General features: G+C 37.7%; 1 protein-coding gene across 2 annotated transcripts in view; it reads left to right on the forward strand.

Annotated features, from left to right (window-relative positions):
- WNK3 (WNK lysine deficient protein kinase 3) overlaps positions 1–19,518 on the forward strand; it is a 171,804-nt gene that overhangs the window by 68,354 nt on the left and 83,932 nt on the right. For both annotated transcript variants that reach the window (XM_060183423.1, XM_060183424.1), the window contains exons 10-11: positions 13,082–13,146; positions 15,437–15,584. In XM_060183423.1, coding sequence (XP_060039406.1) covers positions 13,082–13,146; positions 15,437–15,584 — 213 coding nt within the window. The remainder of the gene's footprint in view (positions 1–13,081; positions 13,147–15,436; positions 15,585–19,518) is intronic.

Consider the following 19,518-nt stretch of genomic DNA (forward strand, 5'->3'; position numbering starts at 1 on the left):
AAAAAAAAAGAAGAAGAAAGAGAAAGAAAGAGAGAAAGAGAGAAAGAGAGAAAGAAAGAAAGAAAGAAAGAAAGAAAGAAAGAAAGAAAGAAAGAAAGAAAGAAAGGAAGAAAGAAAGAAATTAACAGCGTCAGGGAAGGGACCAGCTTTCAAGTTAAAAAGGTGACACCAAGTATCCTAAGAAGGCCGAATCTACCAAAAATGCTTTAAGAATAACTAGTGAGCTAGTGAGTCTTGTGGAAGTCTACTGTAATTTCAGAAACCATTGGGATGAATTGGAACACTGACACAGAGAGAGGGAAGACAAACAGCTTTATATACTTGTCAGATGAGCTCATGGAAGGAACACAGGGAGGAACTGAGCATATACAGGCAATGACTGCTCAAGAACTAGGAAGTTATTCAAAGTACTGCATTATTAGACAACAGTGCACAAGTTGATACAATTAGAAACAGGCAACTTTTGAAAAACCAATGCACTGTTCTGCCTCACTGCTCTGAACCCGGAACCTCTAGAGTCTACTAAAGATGCTGTCTCCCTAATTCCTGGGCAAATTTTTTTATAGCTTGCCACAGGTCTTTGAGAGCTCAAGGAAAACAATAGCAGACACAAAAACCAAAAGTCTCCTTGACTGAAGGTATGGACCTAGGCATTGTTTCTCTTGGTCCCAAATAATCAAGGAAGCACTGTTGCAAAAAGCATTAAAGCAGTTACAATTTTTTTTTAATTCCAAATAAATGTCTACTTCTCAAGACCACATCCTTTCAACATGGCAACTTAAAATATACAAAGAAGTAAAAAGCCACTGGTGGTGAAGAGAAGCCTTTTACTCACATTACCAATTTGAAGAACAATGTTTGCTACTTTCAATGTATGAACAATTCTAGGACAGTTCTCTGAAAAGTAGGTGGCCAGTGGTTGTGAGAACATTTAATTTCAAGCAATTTTGAAAGGATTAATATCAATATCATACAGAACTGAAAATTTCCATCTAGGGTGTGTGTATGTGTAAATTAAAGAGAACCTTTATATCTAAGTAAAAATTTAGGTTAACAATATGAAAGATTTATTAACCAACAATGAGAAGAGCTGGGATGCTTCCCCAAGAAACTTTTGATTTTGGTAGAATAAATAGGAATGCTAAATCCTAGGAAGCCTGTAACAATCTACAATTGGTCCAAATTAATGAAACTATTTAGTTTTTCATTTCCATGTATAGTTTGTAGTTTTGTCTGTTCTTTAACATACATAAATAACACATATAATTTTGTTAATGTGCCTAGTTGTGTATTAGATACATACTATTTTGTAGCCTGCCCTTTTCACCTAACATGTAGAAAGTGTTTAAGTATACACTTTGACCTTTAGAATCCTGTTTTGAGTGCATGTGTAGTTCAACTTCTAGGATATATTTATTATAGCTGATTCTCTCCTCTTGAGATAATTATTAAATTCATTTTATTTATGCTATTGAATTCTTTCTGGCTTTCTGTTGGGACTTCCACTGCCTGGTATATGAAAGTGCTGGATTCAGTTACTCTGAATTTCTGACAGGGTTTGAATGAGTTATGTGCTAAGTGCAAATAAATGAGAAGTCATGAGCTGTTTATTGCTGGTACTGGTCTCAGCTGCCTAGTGTATTCAGTTAGCATTTAATCATGGGATTAGGGTATCTATAGGACTAATTAATGCTACACTAGCTACCTTGTGATAACTTGCTAAAAGTTTTAGAATATAACATTTCTAGGTCTATTACTCTGTCTGGGACAGTCCCATTAAAATGGGTATGGTCTATACATATATAATTTGAATTTTCTGTGCACTAGCACCACCTTGCAGCCGACCTTTGAAGCAGATGGGCAGACACCACTCTAAGCTGTGACTTCAAACTTGTCAGTTATCGTAATTCCACACCATTGTTTTATGCAGTTTGAATTTTCTGTGCACTAGCACCACCTTGCAGCTGACCTTTGAAGCAGATGGACAGACTTCATTCTAACCTGTGACTTTACACTTGTCAGTTATTGGAGTTCCACACCATTTTTTCTGCAGTTTCTTCTTAGACATTGCCTGCTGCACAAATAACTTCCCAGAATCCCACAGTTGGCCTTCAGTTTGAGTCTGGCCCTAGAAATGGATTCAGGCATTGGCCAAATCATCAGATAACAGTCAGACTTCCAATTTATTACTGGTTAATCACCCTCAAGTTTTATATAATCAGTCTTCTCAATCTGTGAGCAGCACACAGGATGCTGCTGGTATAACTCAGCTCTCTTCTAATACCATTGGAGGGCATTCAGGGTACTATCAGTGTTCACAAAAGATGCATTTAGTATCAAAACCATACCTAGTGGTATATCAAGAGTCTGTAATTCCAGGTTCTTCAGTGCCACAAAGCCAGGTAGTATATTTGAATAAAATGACTTTCCAAGTCTCAATTCCACAACAGCCACTAATTTCACAACCTAACATTATGGCACCACCTCGAAAAACTGTTCAACAGGATTATATCCTGCACAAGTCTGAAACTCTTGCAAGCCAGTATCAACTAAAGATTGATTAGAAGTGTGATTCACCCCTGGAGCTGTCATCTTATTCTAATCAACACACTTACAAAGGACTACCTTCAGAACTGCCATCTCTCACACTGAAGGTCTCCTAAACAGCTGTCCTTTGTGTTGTGTCTCCAGGAACAAGCTTCTTACCCACCACAATCAATTTACCAAATCCAAAGTCCAACACAACTTGTTTATTCAGTGCCAGTTCTGTAGCATCCTCTTCACACTACATCCAACAGCATCACAGCCAACCTATTTAATAAAGACTTCTTATCCTATTCTATCGTCCACACAGTTCTCTTATTTATCCCTTAGCCCATGGACTGCCTACTTATCTAGCACAACCTCCAATTGAGTCACATTTCCATAACAGCCAGCATATATAATTGAAACAATTTTCCCTGTGCAACCTATGGAGCAGCTTTCTTACCTGGCACTGTTTTTTGAACATATAATTTATTTAGGATAAACTGCTTATACCTTTCAGACAACTGAACTGGGAACCTTTATAACCCAACAGATATGCACAATAATCCTTCCTGGTAACAAACAAGTACATGTTAAGAGGTCAGCAAATCAAGAATTGTACTCAGCCCCACCTTGTATAGCACAAACTTCTGAGAAACAGGTATACTTAGCACAACCCCAAGGCAGTGATCCCTCAACATTAGAACAAAAAAATTAATATCAACCTGTCGGGGTTCTCCCCGACAGGTAGTCGCGAGGAGGGAGATCTGGACCAGCCGGACCCCCCTTCTGGGGCTGAGCGGGAGGGAGAGTGTCGACGACTTGAGAAAAGACACCACACCAAGTTGGGAGTTCTGTCAAGGCAGTGACTCGCTTTATTGAGGAAAAGGCCATTTTTTATAGGCAGGGGGAAGAGGCAGGGATGGAAAGGTAGGGTGAGATGACGTTAGAGGTGGTGTGAGGTGGCGTCACCGTCAGTGGGGCCTATGCTCTTTACGCATCATCAGCTGGAGTGCAGAGGTGAATTTAGGCACGGCCTATAGGAAATGCTGTGTCACTCTGAGGAAGTTAGTGACCATCAGCGAAACTCGAGCCAGACTTACAGAATGTCTGCTGGGCCTAGATCGGGGCCAAGCAGACCCCAACATTAACCGTAGATACAAATTCTACTAAGCCTTTATTTGATGGCCAGTATTTAGCAGCTACATTCCAAGCAGATGTCAGTTTTGGGCAGCAGCATGTAAAAGGACAGTCAACTAGCATATCTCAGTGGGCTGTACACAAACAGCCTCAACACCCTACACAAATGTCCTTCATTCACAGGCCTTCTCAAAGGCCCAGACACAGACCCTCCACTTTTTAGTACAACTTTCACAGTCATATCTAAAGGCAAGCCAGGCATCTTACTCAGTATTCCTTCAGCATCAGCAAACAACTCATTTGATCAAAAAGATAACATAAATCAGCAGTGTACTTTGTATGGTCAAAATGCTGCTTTCCAACAACAGATACCTCATTTGCCCAATCAAATTCAGCTACTGCCAGATATTCCAAAGGTTCCTACAGCCCTGGTCCAGAGTGCACCTCCTTTGCACAAATACTTGCTGCCAGCAGCAAAGTCTTCCACTGACTTTCAGAGCAAATCTGTGTTGCAGGTACAGCAGCATTTTGACCATACAAAGTACACTGAAAGCCAAGAAATCCCAAAGATAATTCCTCCTGGGGGTAAATTTGTGAATGATTGTGTTTTTTGTGTAATATTCAACATTCAAGGAGATTGTTAGCAATTATAGAAGTGACACTGAACTGGGAGTCAGTTACTACTTCTTCTCTTACACATTGGCCTTGATTCAGATCTTTCTGAAGTTTCTTTATCTATAAAGTAAAGGAATTGGACCAGTTGATGATAAGTGTATTTTAGCATTTATTTTGCTGCTGTTATTTTTGTATATGACATTCTCACAGGTGGTATTTCAATGTTGTCTTTATTTGCATTTCTCTGACAAGCAGTGACCTGGAGAAATTTTTTATGTTTGTTAGCCTTTTGGATCTCTTCTGTAGTGAATATTCTATTCATATCCTCTGCCCATTTTTGGATGGAATCATTTGCTTTTTTATTGCTAAATTTGGTGAGCTCTTTATATATTTTTGCTATTAGTTTTTTGTCTGATGTGAAGGTCTTCTCCCTTTCTGTGAGGGGTCTTTTTGTTTGGGTGATAGTTTCTATTGCTGTGCAGAAGCTTTTCAATTTGATGTAGTCCCATTGATTATTTTTTGTTTTAGTCTTCCTAGCAATTGGGTTTGTATCATTGAAAATGTCCTTGATGTTTAGACAGGCACTGTTACACCAATGCTTTCCTCTAAGTATTTAAGTTTCTGGTCTACCATCCAGTCTTTGGTCCATTTGGAGTTGTCTTTTGTTTCTAGTGAGATAAAGTGGTTCAATTTCATTCTTCTGCATGTTTCAACCCAGTTTTCCCAGCACCATTTATTGAAGAGAGCCTGCTTCCTCCATTTAATAATTTGGGCCCCTTTATCAAATATTTGATGTTCATAGGTATGGGGGCTTCTTGACTCGTAAAGTGGAGTTTGATTTGAATGCTTGAGGCTCCTGGTTCTATCCCCAGTGCTACAAGCACTAGATTGGTAGCCTCTCTCTCTTTCTCTCTCTCTCTCTCTCATTTTCTCTCTTCCTCCTTCCCTGTCTCCCTCCCTCCCTATCACTCCTTCCCTCAACTTGAAGCTCTCTCATGGGAAATTAAATCTTTCTTTAAGTAAATTGCAATATGGTACATGAATTTGGAGGAAATATATTAAATTTTTAGAAATAATGGTGATAATATTGGAGCTCATTTAACAAATATCAATGTAGCTAACTATGAGAGAGAGAGTCCAGAGTACCCCACAGTTCTGACATATGCCTTACTTAGGATTGAACAAGGGAACTAATACTTACAAGGCCTGTGCTCTATTGCTGAGCTGTTCCCCAAGTTCAGAAGTGACATTTAAGTAAACAGTTGCAGAAAGTGAGGGAGTCGTGGTCCGGGAGGTGGCACAGTGATGAAGCTTTGGACTCTCAAGCATGAGGTCCTTAGTTCGATCCCCAGCAGCACATGTGCCAGAGTGATGTCTGGTTCTTTCTCTCTCCTCCTATCTTTCTCATAAATTGCCGCAGACCACTCAGTGGACAAGCAGCAGGAGGGTCAGGGGTCTTGAAGGCAACCTCCCAGGTGGGTCAGGAGTCAGTGAGGGAGAACAGATAGACACCACACTCTATTGGAGGGTGAATCTGGACTCGTTTTAATAGTGAAACTGCATTAGCTTTTATACTTTTTTCAGGTTACATTCAGGTTGTCTAAGCAACCAGCTCATAAAGAAGTAACAATAGTCTTGTGGCTTTGGCAGGCTACATGTTATTCCCCCATAACTGTAAAGAATGGGTACAATACTTTGTATTGTTCTGTTCCCAGGGGAGGTCATACCCAGAATTGTTTTAGACTTTTGCTGAGGGCTATCTCTACCATTAATCTTCTATGGGGGCGTACAGATCTTTGCCTAGTCGTGGACCACTGCTCATCTAGGTCTGGTACAGTTTAACTATTAATCTTTCTTTTGTTTCAATATGTCAACTTGTACCTGGGAGGCCTCAATCTCTGTATTGTTTCTATGAGGGGCAAGTCATAACATGACTTGATTTGTCCGTCTATGCTGACCCACCTTCTCCACATTCAATAATGTAACTTTCAAATATGCTCCTGTGTAAGGGAGAGGGGGTGCTTCTGACTCTCCATTTCCACCAGGCACTGCCAAAGCATTATTAATCAATTGTGACAGTATAATTGTTTGTAGCAATAACGGGGGAAGAATGCGTCGACCCATTCCCATCCTTCTGCCCAGCTTCTTTGAAGTCTGAATGCAGGTCCAGAGGAGATGACTTTGTCAGTCTCTCTGGTGGTCATGACGGGGCGGCGCAATAAATAAATTTTAAAAATTAAAAAAATAAAGTGAGTGAGTATACAGTATAAATTCCATGAAGGAATAATTGGTGCAAAGTCCCTAAAAGAAGTATGACTGTCGTATTTAAAGAATAGTGAGGAAGCTATTGTAGCTGTTGGTCCAAAATGATTAGGAGCCTTACTTCTCTTATATTATTTATTTATAATAAAATGTTTATATTATAATAGTTAATACTGCTGACTTATTCCTAAGTTCCAACACTGTTCTGTTTTTGGTATATTGCCCTAACAATTATCCTGTGAATAGTAGCTTTCATTACCCCTGTGTTACTGGTGAGAAAATTGAGATCAGAGAGGTTAAGCATTTTTGCCAGTGTTTTATTGGGAAGCTCATGCTTTGAACATAGACTACCTAGCTGTGATGGTTGTATACTTAATCATTACACCATCTGACTTATTTGTAAAATAGCTGTCTTCTAAGAACTAGAGAAAGAACTTAAGGCTTCACTGTGATCTAATAAGGTTGGATGGAGGATTTGACTGAATTATATAATGGATGGAATGAGAGTTCAGTTTATTCTTTTTCCTTAAATCTTACTTTCTGTTTTAGATATTTTTAAATACTAAATTTATTGAATTTGTCCTGTGAAATGCTTTGGGATTTTTATATAAAAATGGGTTATACTGTAAGAAGTTTCTAGTTATTTTCTAAACAGGAATTTCCTCAATTATTATCTGTTTTATAAAATTTCCTTTATAATAAAGGCATAAATTTATAATCCACTATGATGTGAGAGCATGCTTTTGCCTGAGAGCAATGATCAAGTCTTAATAGAGATCTTTGCAAATGAAGTTTCTTCAACCAACTGTGCTATTCTTTTTTTTTATTTCTTTATTGGGGAATTAATGTTTTACATTCAACAGTAAATACAATAGTTTGTACATGCATAACATTTCCCAGTTTCCCATACAAGAATACAACCCCCACTAGGTCCTCTGTCATCCTTCTTGGACCTTCCTTTTACTTTGGTGTGATACGCCAATTCCATTTCAGGTTCTACTTGTGTTTTTTTTTTTTTCTTCTGATCTTATTTTTCAACTTCTGCCTGGGAGTGAGATCATCCCATATTCATCCTTCTGTTTCTGACTTATTTCACTTAACATGAATTTTTCAAGGTCCATCCAAGAAAATGGTGAAGTCACCATTTTTTACAGCTGAGTAGTATTCCATTGTGTATATAAGACTCAGTCTGTGTTTTAAAAACTTCGAGACATACAATTAATTTTCCCCCTCTCATATTAATTAACTACTGATTTATATGACTATACTTTACTAGGAGTGTACATAAACACCATTCCCACCAACAAAAGTCTGTGACCCACCCCTCCCACCCACTCCCACTCCCCACTGGCCCAGGAAGCTGCATGTCTACCCCTCACCACAGGGTTTTTACTTTGGTGCCCTACTTACAATTTAGTCAGGTCCTGCTTTTAGTTTCCCTTTCAGATCTTCTTACTCAACTTCTGTTGATGAGTGGGATCATCCCATACTCATCTTTATCTTTCTGACTTAGCTCACTTAACATAATTCCTTCTAGCTCTGTCCAAGATGGGTCAGAGAAGGTGGGTTCATTGTTCTTGATAGCTGCATAGTATTCCATTGTGTATATATACCACAGCTTTCTCAGCCACTCATCTGTTGTTGGGCACCTGGGTTACTTCCAGGTTTTAGCTATTATGAATTGTGCTGCTATGAACATAGGTGTACAGATATCTTTTTGGTTGGTTGTTATGGAGTCCTTGGAGTATATCCCCAAGAGAGGAATTACTGGGTCATATGGTAGGTCCATGTCTAGCCTTGTGAGAGGTTTCCAGACTGCTCTCCACAGAGGATGGACCAGTTTCCATTCCCACCATCAGTGCAGAAGGGTTCCTCTGTCCCCACTGCCTCTCCAGCATTTGTTGCTGCTGTCCTTTTTGATATATGCCATTCTCACAGGAGTGAGGTGGTATCTCAATGTTGTCTTTATTTGCATTTTTCATGTTTGTTAGCCTTTTGTATCTCCTCTGAAGTGAATGTTTTGTTCATATCCTCTGCCCATTTTTGGATGGGGTCATTTGATTTTTTGTTGCTAAGCTTGCTTAGCTCTTTGTATATTTTGGTGAGAGAGTAATGCAAATTAAATCCTCTGTCATTGTGTTCATCATCCCTCATTAATGCTAGAGGAGTAGGAGCATGTAATTTTGGACTGTTGATTTTTTAAATATAAATAAAATGAATATAAAATATGGCAAAAGTATTCTTCTATGTTTTCTGTGCTTACATTGTTTTATCTAAGAAGCCATTTCCTAATTCAGTGTCATGCAGATTCTATATGCTTTTGTCTAGGCTTTAAGTTTTTGCTTCTAAGTTTTAGTGCTTCATCCATTTCAGAAAATTTTTGCACATAACTTAAACTTCTTATATTGATTTTTTTTTAAATAATTGTTTACTTACTTATAACAAAGAGAGAGGAGAGTTGGGTTAAGCGCACATGGTGCAAAAGCGCAAGGGCCAGTGTAAGGATCCCGATTCGAGCCCCTGGCTCCCCACCTGCAGGAGGTCACTTCCCAAGCAGTGAAGCAGGTCTGCAGGTGTCTGTCTTTCTCTCCTCCTCTCTGTCTTTCCCTCCTCTCTCCATTTCTTTCTGTTCTATCCAACAACAACAACAGCTATGACAACAATAACAACTACACAACAAGCACAACAACAAGGGCAACAAAATGGGAAAAATAGCCTCCAGGAGCAGTGAATTCGTAGTGTAGGCATGGAGCCTCAGCAATTACCCTGCAGGCAAAGAGGGAGAGATAGAGAGAGAGAGAGAGAAAGAGAGAAGATGAGAACATCACTCTGGCACTTGTGATGTTGGAAAAATCAGCTTCTCATGCTTGAGAGTCCACCACTTCACCACCACCCTCTTTTTTTTTTTGGGGGGGGGTAGGGGTAAAAGTGCCCTGTAAATAAATGTCAGGTAAGCCCATTTGATCTAACTTTTCATTTAATATTTGTTACCTTGTTGATCATTCTCCCTAATTGATCTACTGGTATGGGTGTTAAAATCCCCAATTATTTATTATATTTCTCTCACTGCCTCTCCCCAAGTCACTTAATACTTACTTTATATAGTTTGATGTTCCTTCATTTGTCATATATATGTTGATGATAGATATATCCCTGTCATTGTTACATAGTGACTGTATTGTTCCTTTCTTTAGCATGAAGCCTATTTTGTCTGATACCATTGTGACCGTCCCTATTTTAGGTACTATTAGTATGTTTTTTCAACCTTTTCTCTGAATCCATGTTTGCCATTGAAACACAGTGTTCTCCTGAAAGCAGCAGAATTAGAGCTTCTTTCCTGACCCAAGCACTGCACTATGCCTTTTGATTGCTGAGTTCCGGCCACTGACATTCACTTAGAATATGTATCTGAAAGTGTTAACTTCAAGGGTTGATCTATTTGGGCCTGGGTTTGCTGGCAGTTTGCCTCTGGAGTACAATTCTTTTCCTCTGGTTGGGCTTCCTATCCTTTTATATATGTTCATTCAGTAATTTAAAAATGTTTATTTACTTATTTATTTGATAGAAACAAATAAATTGAGAGAGAAGGGGAAGATAGAGAGGGAAAGAGAAATAGAGATACCTGCAGCACTGCTTCACAGTTCACACCGTTTTCCCTCTCATAAGCACATATTATAATTTGTGTGTTTAACCTGTTTCTTAGTTCCTCATCTTATTTCTCCATGTAGCAATGGACTAAGCTAAATAGAAAAGAGGAAGTGAATCTTGAGATATCTGCCTACTATAGCTAATACTATGTTTCTAAACAATTTAGAAAAGCACTGATTCTGGTTTTTATTGCTAAGGTCAGCATTCCTTACTGCCTGTTGTGTGATTAGTTAGTACTAGTGAATTAATAATTTTAGTGGTAAAGAATTCTTTCTTTTCTGATGGAATTGTGGTTTAATGAAACATCTGTTTAGATAGTTTCATTTTCAGCTTTTGGAAAACTCAGCATTCTATATTCAATTAAATTCCTACTCAAAATAGTGTTTGTATGGGGCAGGAGTAGAATAATGGTTATGCAAAGAGACTGTCATGCCTGAGGCTCCAAAGTCCCAGGTTTAATCCCCCACACCACCATAAACCAGAGCTGAGCAGTGCTGTGATAAATAAATAAATAAATAATATATATATATATATATATATATATATATCCTCATTTCCTTGTCCATTCTGTTATCAGTTTGATATATAACCTTTCAGATCTTGTTCAGTGTAGTTACATACACAGATGTGTACCTTTACACTGTAGATAATTCTGCTTTTAGCTTGGTTTTAGTTGTTTTTAAATTACATAGTAAAGATCCTATCATACTCTCACTTTGTACTGTTTTTGCTCAGTTGTATGCCCTGGAAATATGTCTGTGTTATTTACTTGATTTTATTTAATTGCTCATATTTCACATTAATAAGACAGCATATTTAGCTATACTTCTCTTAATGATGGCCACGGTGGGTATTTCCATCTTTGCATTTTTTTTTCACTTTTTGCCACCAAGGTATGGCAAGGTTATGGGGCTCAGTGCCTACACAGCTCCACTGTTCCCTGTAGGCATTCAAAATATGGATTTGATAATTAGGTCTTTGATTACACTTTAGACTGTTAAGAGCAAATGTTTTGGCAAAGAGGCTTCAGTTTTATACATGCAAGAATCAATAATACATATTCAACTAACAAATGTTTGTATTAAAACATTTTAAGGTAGAATTATATTGATGTCCAGAAGGATGGAGCAATGATACAGTATCTTAATGTATAAATCTGGAGGCAAATCCTATGTATTAATTAAAGAGAAACAATATACTTGCTGTGATAGTAACCTGGAGATATATTTTATAACAACCTGTAATTATTAACGGGGTTATTGTTGGTTAATCTGTCTGTGTATATGATAGATTCAAATTAAGATCTATTTAAAAATATAAGTATTGGTTTCAACACTAACATTTATAAATAGATATTATTCCTGATAACTTTCACATTTGACAAATTGCTTTATTTTCACTTTTGTAAAATGAAAGTACTGCAGCATTCTTCTTCTTCTTACTGCAGCATTGTATATTAAATAAGAGCTGTATCTGAATTTACTAGATTTGAGACCTGATAATTCACATTTTTCTTAATTAACTAATTAATATATGCCAGAGCCTTACTTAGCTCTGCCTTATGGTGGTGCTGAGGATTGAATCTGGCGCTTAGGAACCTCAGGTGTGAAAGTCACTTTGCATAACTATAATACTCTTTCCCTTCTCTGTAATGAAAATTCTCTAACTGAATATTTGAATACACTCCTAGTTATGTCCTTGGGATACACTGTTTTTTTCTATTTTTGTTTTATTCTCTTTATTTACTTACTGGATAGAGATAGCCAGAAATCAAGAGGGAAGGGGGTGATAGAGGTGGAGAGAGACACCTGTGACACTACTTCACCACTCACAAAGTTTTCCCCCTGCAGGTGGGGACTGGGGGCTTGAATCCAGGTCCTTGCACGTTGTAACATGTGCACTCAACCAAGTGCGGCACCACCCGGTCCCTTGATACGTTTCTAGAAATAGAATTGCTAGATTTTTTAAATTTTATTTATTTATTTCCCTTTTGTTGCCCTTGTTTTATTTTTTATTATTGTAATTATTGTTGCTTTTGTTGTTGTCATCGTTGTTGGATAGGACAAAGAGAATTGGAGAGAGGAGGGGAAGACAGAGGGGGAGAGAAAGAGAGACACCTGCAGACCTGCTTCATTGCTTGTGAAGTGACACCCCTGCAGGTGGAGAGCAGGGGGCTCGAACCGGGATTCTTATTCCGGTCCTTGTGCTTCACGCCATGTGCGCTTAACCCACTGCACTACCACCCAACTCCCTAGATATTTTTTCCCTAGACTTTTGACTGTGTTTCCAAATTAAAGCAAAGGAAATGAAATGTTTTTCCAACAGAGTTATCACTGAGACCTTACACTCTTCTCATAAAAGGTAATATTACAGCTACTGGATACTTCACTTCATCAGTTTAGATGTCAGTTTAGTGAAAAAAAAGTGAGAGGAAGAAGAAGAAAAAAAAAGAGAGAGACAAAACAATGATTTAAATCATTGATATCACTATTAATACTCCCAGAAGGACAAAGAATAGGAAAGCTTTCAAGGAAAGGGATTGGATATGGAGTTCTGGTCGTGGAAATTATATGGAATTGTACCCCTCTTATCCCATGGTTTTTTCCAATATTTCCATTTTATAAATAAATAAATAAATAACACTATTCAATGTTGAAAAGTAAAGCTACATATCATTACTATAATTTTCATGAAAAATATTCATGAATAAGAATACTACTATGCTCTATTTTTCTTGATAATTGATAGTAGTATCAATAATAGGTGTAAATATGCTTGTGAGGAATCCAAAAAGTGAAATGTAAAAATCATGTTTTTTAAATAGCTGAAAATTATATTCTTAGCTTAAATATTATTGTTATAACAAGTTTCATCTCTGTACTAATTACAGCCTGTATCCAAGCCTATTGGAGGTGAACAGCAATCAACTGTTCCAAAGCCAGAGTTAGGTAGAAGGTGAGAATTTCAAATTAATACCTTAAAACTATAAGGATATATTGAAATATTTGCATTAACTAGATGATTGGTGTGTTATGACTAGAGAAATTTGTTTCTTTGTTCTTTTATTTGTGTGTACTAAATAAAATAGTATTATTTGTACTTTTTTGTTAGTAAGGATTATATGCACTATACAGTTATTAATTATTTCTTCTAATTTTTATAATCTGTTTTAAAGAAAACCTTTAAAGGGGTAAAAAATGAAAATAATGTAATTTAGAGCAAAATAGCAGCTGACTTAAATAAACTGCAACTAGATATATTATGTTATAATTTTATAGTCCCACAATAATGTTTTTCTCTATTGTTCAGATTGGGTATATTTCTGTTTTATCTTCAAGTGCACTTTCTTTTGCACTTCTTATTCTGATACTGTATGCATTCCATTGGTTTTTAATTCCTGATTATCCTTCATTACTTAAGTAATTTTGCTTTTAGTTCTTGTGAGATTTTTGTCTTCAAAAAAGGTGTGTTTACTTTAATAATCACTGCTCAGCTCTAACATATGGTAGTGCCAGATACCAAACCTGGGATCTCTGTACCTAATGCATGAATGTTTGATATATTGTCTCTATACTATATCCTCATAATTTTCCACTTTATTTTAGTATTATTTGAGATAATTCCAACATTTAATTCATTTTAGCATTGGCATCTTTGACTAATTATCTTTTCACAATTAGTATGTCATTTTCCTGGCTTCAGTATGGCAGGATTTTTTTAAAAAATTTCTTTATTGGGGGACTAATGGTTTACAGTCAACAGTAAAATACAGTAGTTTGTATTTTATGTAACATTGTATTTTATGTGTAACATTTCCCAGTTTTCCATGTAACAATTCAACCCTCATTAGGTCCTCCTCTGCCATTATGCTTCAGGACCTGAACCTTCTCCCCCACCCCAGAATCTTTTGCTTTGGTGCAGTATACCAACTCCAATCCAATTTCTGCTTTGTGTTTTCCCTTCTGTCCTTATTTGTCAACTTCTGTCTATGTGAGATCATCCCATATTCTTCCTTCTTTTTCTGGCTGATCTCACTTAACATGATTTGTTCAAGCTCCAAGTAGGATTTTTTTTTCTTCTGGATATCTTTTTCTTAGCCACCTGGTCTGCTTTTATGGTGTGTGATTGTAATGACAGCATAATTTTCAGAGCTTTTACAGCACTATTCTGAGTTGTCTGATTCAGCTCTCACCACTCGAACCCACGTAGGGACCAAGTTTGGCAAGTACTTCTTTATTCCTGCTGATCCAGGTCAGCACTCCAAGTTATATTCTCCTAGTGGTGTGCCCTACCTGAATCTGGGCCGGGGGTCACATTGAGCATGGTTGCCTTTATTTGGGGGCTGGGATTCAGAACTGGATAATGAGATGCTAGGATCAGATCTTGGTGATGATCTTCAAATTTTGTCACACTGGTTGATTCAGAGATACCAAACTACAGTATTTTCTTTCAAGTTCTGGGATTCCTAGCCAATCTGTATTCATCTTTTCACCCTTCATTACTTTTCTGTGATTATCTAACTGTATTGTTTCCTTTTTTTTTTTTTTAGTTTTACTTAAAGGAAGAACATTGAGATTTAAATTCTGCCATCTTGTGTAAACCTTAAATTCAAATGATATAACCCTATTGGTTAGACTCTTATGTCTTTTTTATATAACAAGATGTTCAATTTATGCAAATTATTTCCCATATGTACATCATAAAGAATTTTATTTTTTTATTATTATATTTATCTATTTATTAGATAGAGACAGCCAGAAACAGAAGGAAGGGTGTGATAGAGAGGGAAAGAGACAGACACCTGCAAACCTGCTTCTCCACTCAAGAAGCCTCTTCCCTCCAAGTGTGGACCTGGGGCTTGAACCTGGGTCTGCATTGTAACATGTGCGTTCAGCCCGGTGCACCACCACCTGGCCCCCATAAAGAATTTTACATAAAATTAATTTGTACAGTATCTTTCTTGGGAGCCAGGAGATAGCTCACCAGTAAGAATGTTAGCTGTTGGGCGAGAAGATAGCATAATGGTTATGCAAACAGATTCTCATGTCTGAGGCTCCAAAATCCCAGGTTCAATCACCCCAACCACAATCAGCCAGAGCTAAGTGCTTTGGTAAAACATAATAATTACAAAATAGAAAAAGAATGCTAAGTGTTAATTTTGATTTGGATTAAGTATTGAATATTGAGAATCACATAATAACAACTACTCTGGAGAATTTAATAGGAGTTACTTTTCTATTCCTAGTTTGAATCATGATATAACAACTGTGAAGGAAAACACCAATGTGACTGATAACCCAAATGGAAATGGCAAACAAGATCGGATCAAACAGAGAAGAACATCTTGTCCTCGACCAGAAAAGGGAACCAAATTCCAACTTACTGTCCTTCAGGTCAGTGTATAAATATGAGTTGGCTCAAAATGCCTGTGGAGGGGACTGGGTATTGCCTCACTCTGTAGAACACATGCATTATCATGCACAAGGACTCGGTTCGGTCCCTGCTCCCTACCTATAAGGAGAAAGCTGCATGAGCAGTGGAGCAGTGCTGAAGGTATCTATACTTCTCTTCCTATTTCTTTCTATCTCTCACCCTCTATTAAAAAAAAAAAAGACAGAGCTGGGCAGATAGAATAATCATTATGCAGAAAGACATCCATGCCAGTTCCGTGGTTCAGTCTTCAGGTACACCATAAGCCAGAGCTGAGCAGTACCTGGGTTTGTAAAAGAAAAACAGTGGCAATTAAGTTCATGCAGACACCAAGCTCAAGTGATAATACTGATGGGGAAAAAAATCTTACAGAAGCATAGAGGTTTACAGAGTGGTATAGAGTACTTCAGAATTCTTCATTCAAAATGGGGAAGACAGAAGGACAGTGAAAAAGAGTCAGGGAGAGGTGGAAATTAAGTATTGGGTTAGATGTTCTGGCAGTTATGTGGGAGACATGTGAAACTGTATGCCTGTGACAGTAATAGTCTTGTAAAAAATATTTTCTCAGGGCCTTGCACCTGGTTATGCACACGATTATAGTGTACAAGAACCCAGGTTCAAACCCCTGGTCCCCACCTGTAGGGAAGTGTGAAGCAGGTGGTGAAGCAAGGCTACAGGTGTCTCACAAGTGGTGAAGCAGAGGTGTCTCTCTATATCTTGCCCTCTCTATCTCAATTTCTCTCTGTCTCTATCCAATAATAAATAAATAAATAATTTTTAAAAAAGAAAAAATATATTTTTCTGGTATGAATGTCAGATAATAATTGGTGAACTCTAGAAAGACGGGGGTATTTTTTATTTTATTTTATTTATTTTTATTACTTATTTAATAATGATCTACAAGACCGCAGCATAAGAGGGGTAAAATTCCCACCACCAGAGTTCTGTAACCCATCCCCTCCATTAGAAGCTTTCCTATTCTTTATCCCTCTGGGAGCATGGACCCAGGATCATTATGGGGTGCAGAAGGTGGGAGGCCTGGCTTCTGTAATTACTTCTCTGCCAGACATGGGTGTTGGCTTGGCAGATTGATCCATACTCCCAGCCTGTTTATATCTTTCCCTAGTGGGTCAGGGCTCTGAAGAGGTGGGGATCCAGGGTACATTGGTAGAATCATCTGCCCCAGGAAGTCAGGCTGGCATCATGGTAGCATCTGGAACCTGGTGGCTAAAAAAGAGTTAAATTATTAAGCAGAACAAAATGCTGACTAATCATAAACCTAAAGGCAAGAATATTGCAGATGAAGATTTGAGGGTCTCCATTTTGAAAAAAGATATTCCAGGGGGCCCATGAAAAAAAAATGAAACAGAAAAAAAGTGAAAACAACTTAAAATAGTGATTTTTATAAATGTCTTCCCAGATCCCTCTCTCCATTGTCACTGGTCATCTCCATTAGGAACAACATAGTGGACCTTCTTGTGGGCCCCTACAGGACCTTTCCCTCAGTGTGGGTCAATATTGGTAAGGACTGCCCCATTCTCCAAAGGGAGGTTGGGTCAAAACACTTTGCCACTCGAGGAAGACAGGTCCTAAAATGAGTGCAGCCTAGAATGTTCCTTGCTAGTTTTGGCCTGAGTCTGAGAGCTAACATGCAGGGAGACCCAAGGTATTATCTGGGGAGATGATGACATGGTTGGAAATAACACTCGAAAGCTGTATCAGGGCAGAGAGGAGCTTCCAAGTATGGAAAAAGTATAAAAATATTATAATAACAGGAGTAATAATAACAGGAGTAAGTAAAGAATTTGAAAAAAATTGTAATCAAAATGCAGGAACAACAAATGAGAATATGGAAGAAAATACTAATTATCTCATGGTTATTAGAGAGGTGAAAGCTGAAATCGCTGAGCTAAGAAGGCAACTAGTTGAACAAGCTAAAACAGTATCAGAGCAAGGCAACAAAATAGATGAACTCCAGAAAACAGTAGAGGGAAGAGAGAATAGAATCTATGAGGCTGAAGACAGAATTAGCAAGATCGAGGATGAGTTAGAGACAAATAAAAAAGAAGTAAGAGATCTCAAAAAGAGATTAAGAGATGCTGAAAACAACAACAGAGTCCTATGGGATGACTTCAAAAGAAACAATCTACGCATTATTGGCATACCAGAGGAAGAAAGAGAAGGAGAGGAAGAAAGCATTTTCCAGGCCATAATAGATGAAAACTTCTCTACTCTAGACAACATCAAAGACATAAAGATTCAAGAAGCCCAGAGGGTCCCAAACAGAATTAACCCAGACCTAAAGACACCAAGATATGTCATACTTAGAATGGAAAGGAATAAGGATAAAGAAAGGATCCTCAAGGCTGCAAGAGAAAAACAAAGAGTCACTTACAAAGGAAAACCCATAAGATTAGCAGCAGACTTCTCCATACAAACACTACAGGCCAGAAGAGAATGGCAAGATATCTATCAAGTGCTCAATGAGAAAGGCTTTCAGCCAAGAATACTATATCCTGCTAGACTGTCATTCAGACTAGAGGGAGGCATCAAAACCTTCTCAGACAAGCAACAGTTGAAGGAAGCAACCATCACCAAGCCTGCCCTGAAAGAAGTTCTGAAAGGTCTCCTATAAACAACCAGACCACCACAAATAGGACATATATCAAAACACTCTAAAACTCTACAAGAATGGCGTTAAAATATCTTCAATCTTTGGTATCAATAAATGTCAATGGCCTGAATTCACCTATTAAAAGACACAGAGTAGGAAGATGGATCAGAAAACACAACCCAACAATATGCTGTCTATAAGAAACCCACCAAACTCAACAAGACAAACACAGACTTAAAGTGAAAGGATGGGAAACTATCATACAAGCCAATGGCCCACAAAAAAGGGCAGGAACAGCTATTCTCATATCTGACATGATAGACTTTAAAATAGATAAGATTAAAAAAGATAGGAATGGACACTACTTAATGCTCAGAGGATCAATCAAGAGGACTTAACAATTATTAACATCTATGCACCCAATGAGAAGCCATCTAAATACATCAAACTTCTACTGAAAGAGCTACAGCAATATATTAACAGTAACACAATCATAGTAGGGGACTTCAACACCCCACTCTCTCAACTTGACAGATCATCCAGGCAGAAAATCAGTAAAGACATAAGGGAGCTAAATGAAGAGATAGATAAACTAGAGCTATTGGACATTTTCAGAGTCATTCATCCCAAGAAACTGGAATACACATTTTACTCAAATCCACATGGATCATTCTCAAGGGTAGACCATATGTTAGGCCACAAAGACAGCATCAGCCAATTCAAGAGCACTGAAATCATCCCAAGCATCTTCTCATACCACAGTGGAATTAAACTAACACTTAACAATTAACAAAAGATTAGTAACAGTCCCAAAATGTGGAAGCTCAACAGTATACTTCTTAACAACTTGTGGGTCAAAGAGGAAATCAAGGAAGAAATCAAAATGTTTCGAGAGTTCAATGAAAATGAAGACACAAGCTATCAAACTATTTGGGACACAGTTAAAGCAGTCCTAAGAGGGAAGTTCATAGCTATACAAGCACACATTAGGAAACAAGAAAAAGCACAAATAAACAGCCTGATTGCACACCTTAAAGACCTAGAAGAACAACAAAGGAACCCTAAAGAAACCAAAAGGACAGAAATTACTAAAGTTAGGGCAGAAATAAATAACATTGAGTATAGGAAAACCATAAAAAAGATCAACGAAAGTAAATGTTGGTTCTTCGAAAGAGTAAACAAAATCGACAAACCTTTAGCCAGACTCACAAAACAAAAAAGGGAGAAGACCCAAATAAATCGGATAGTAAATGAAAGAGGAGATATCACAGCAGACACTGCAT

This window comes from Erinaceus europaeus, chromosome X, assembly GCF_950295315.1.
Source record: "Erinaceus europaeus chromosome X, mEriEur2.1, whole genome shotgun sequence".
Taxonomy (NCBI): domain Eukaryota; kingdom Metazoa; phylum Chordata; class Mammalia; order Eulipotyphla; family Erinaceidae; genus Erinaceus; species Erinaceus europaeus.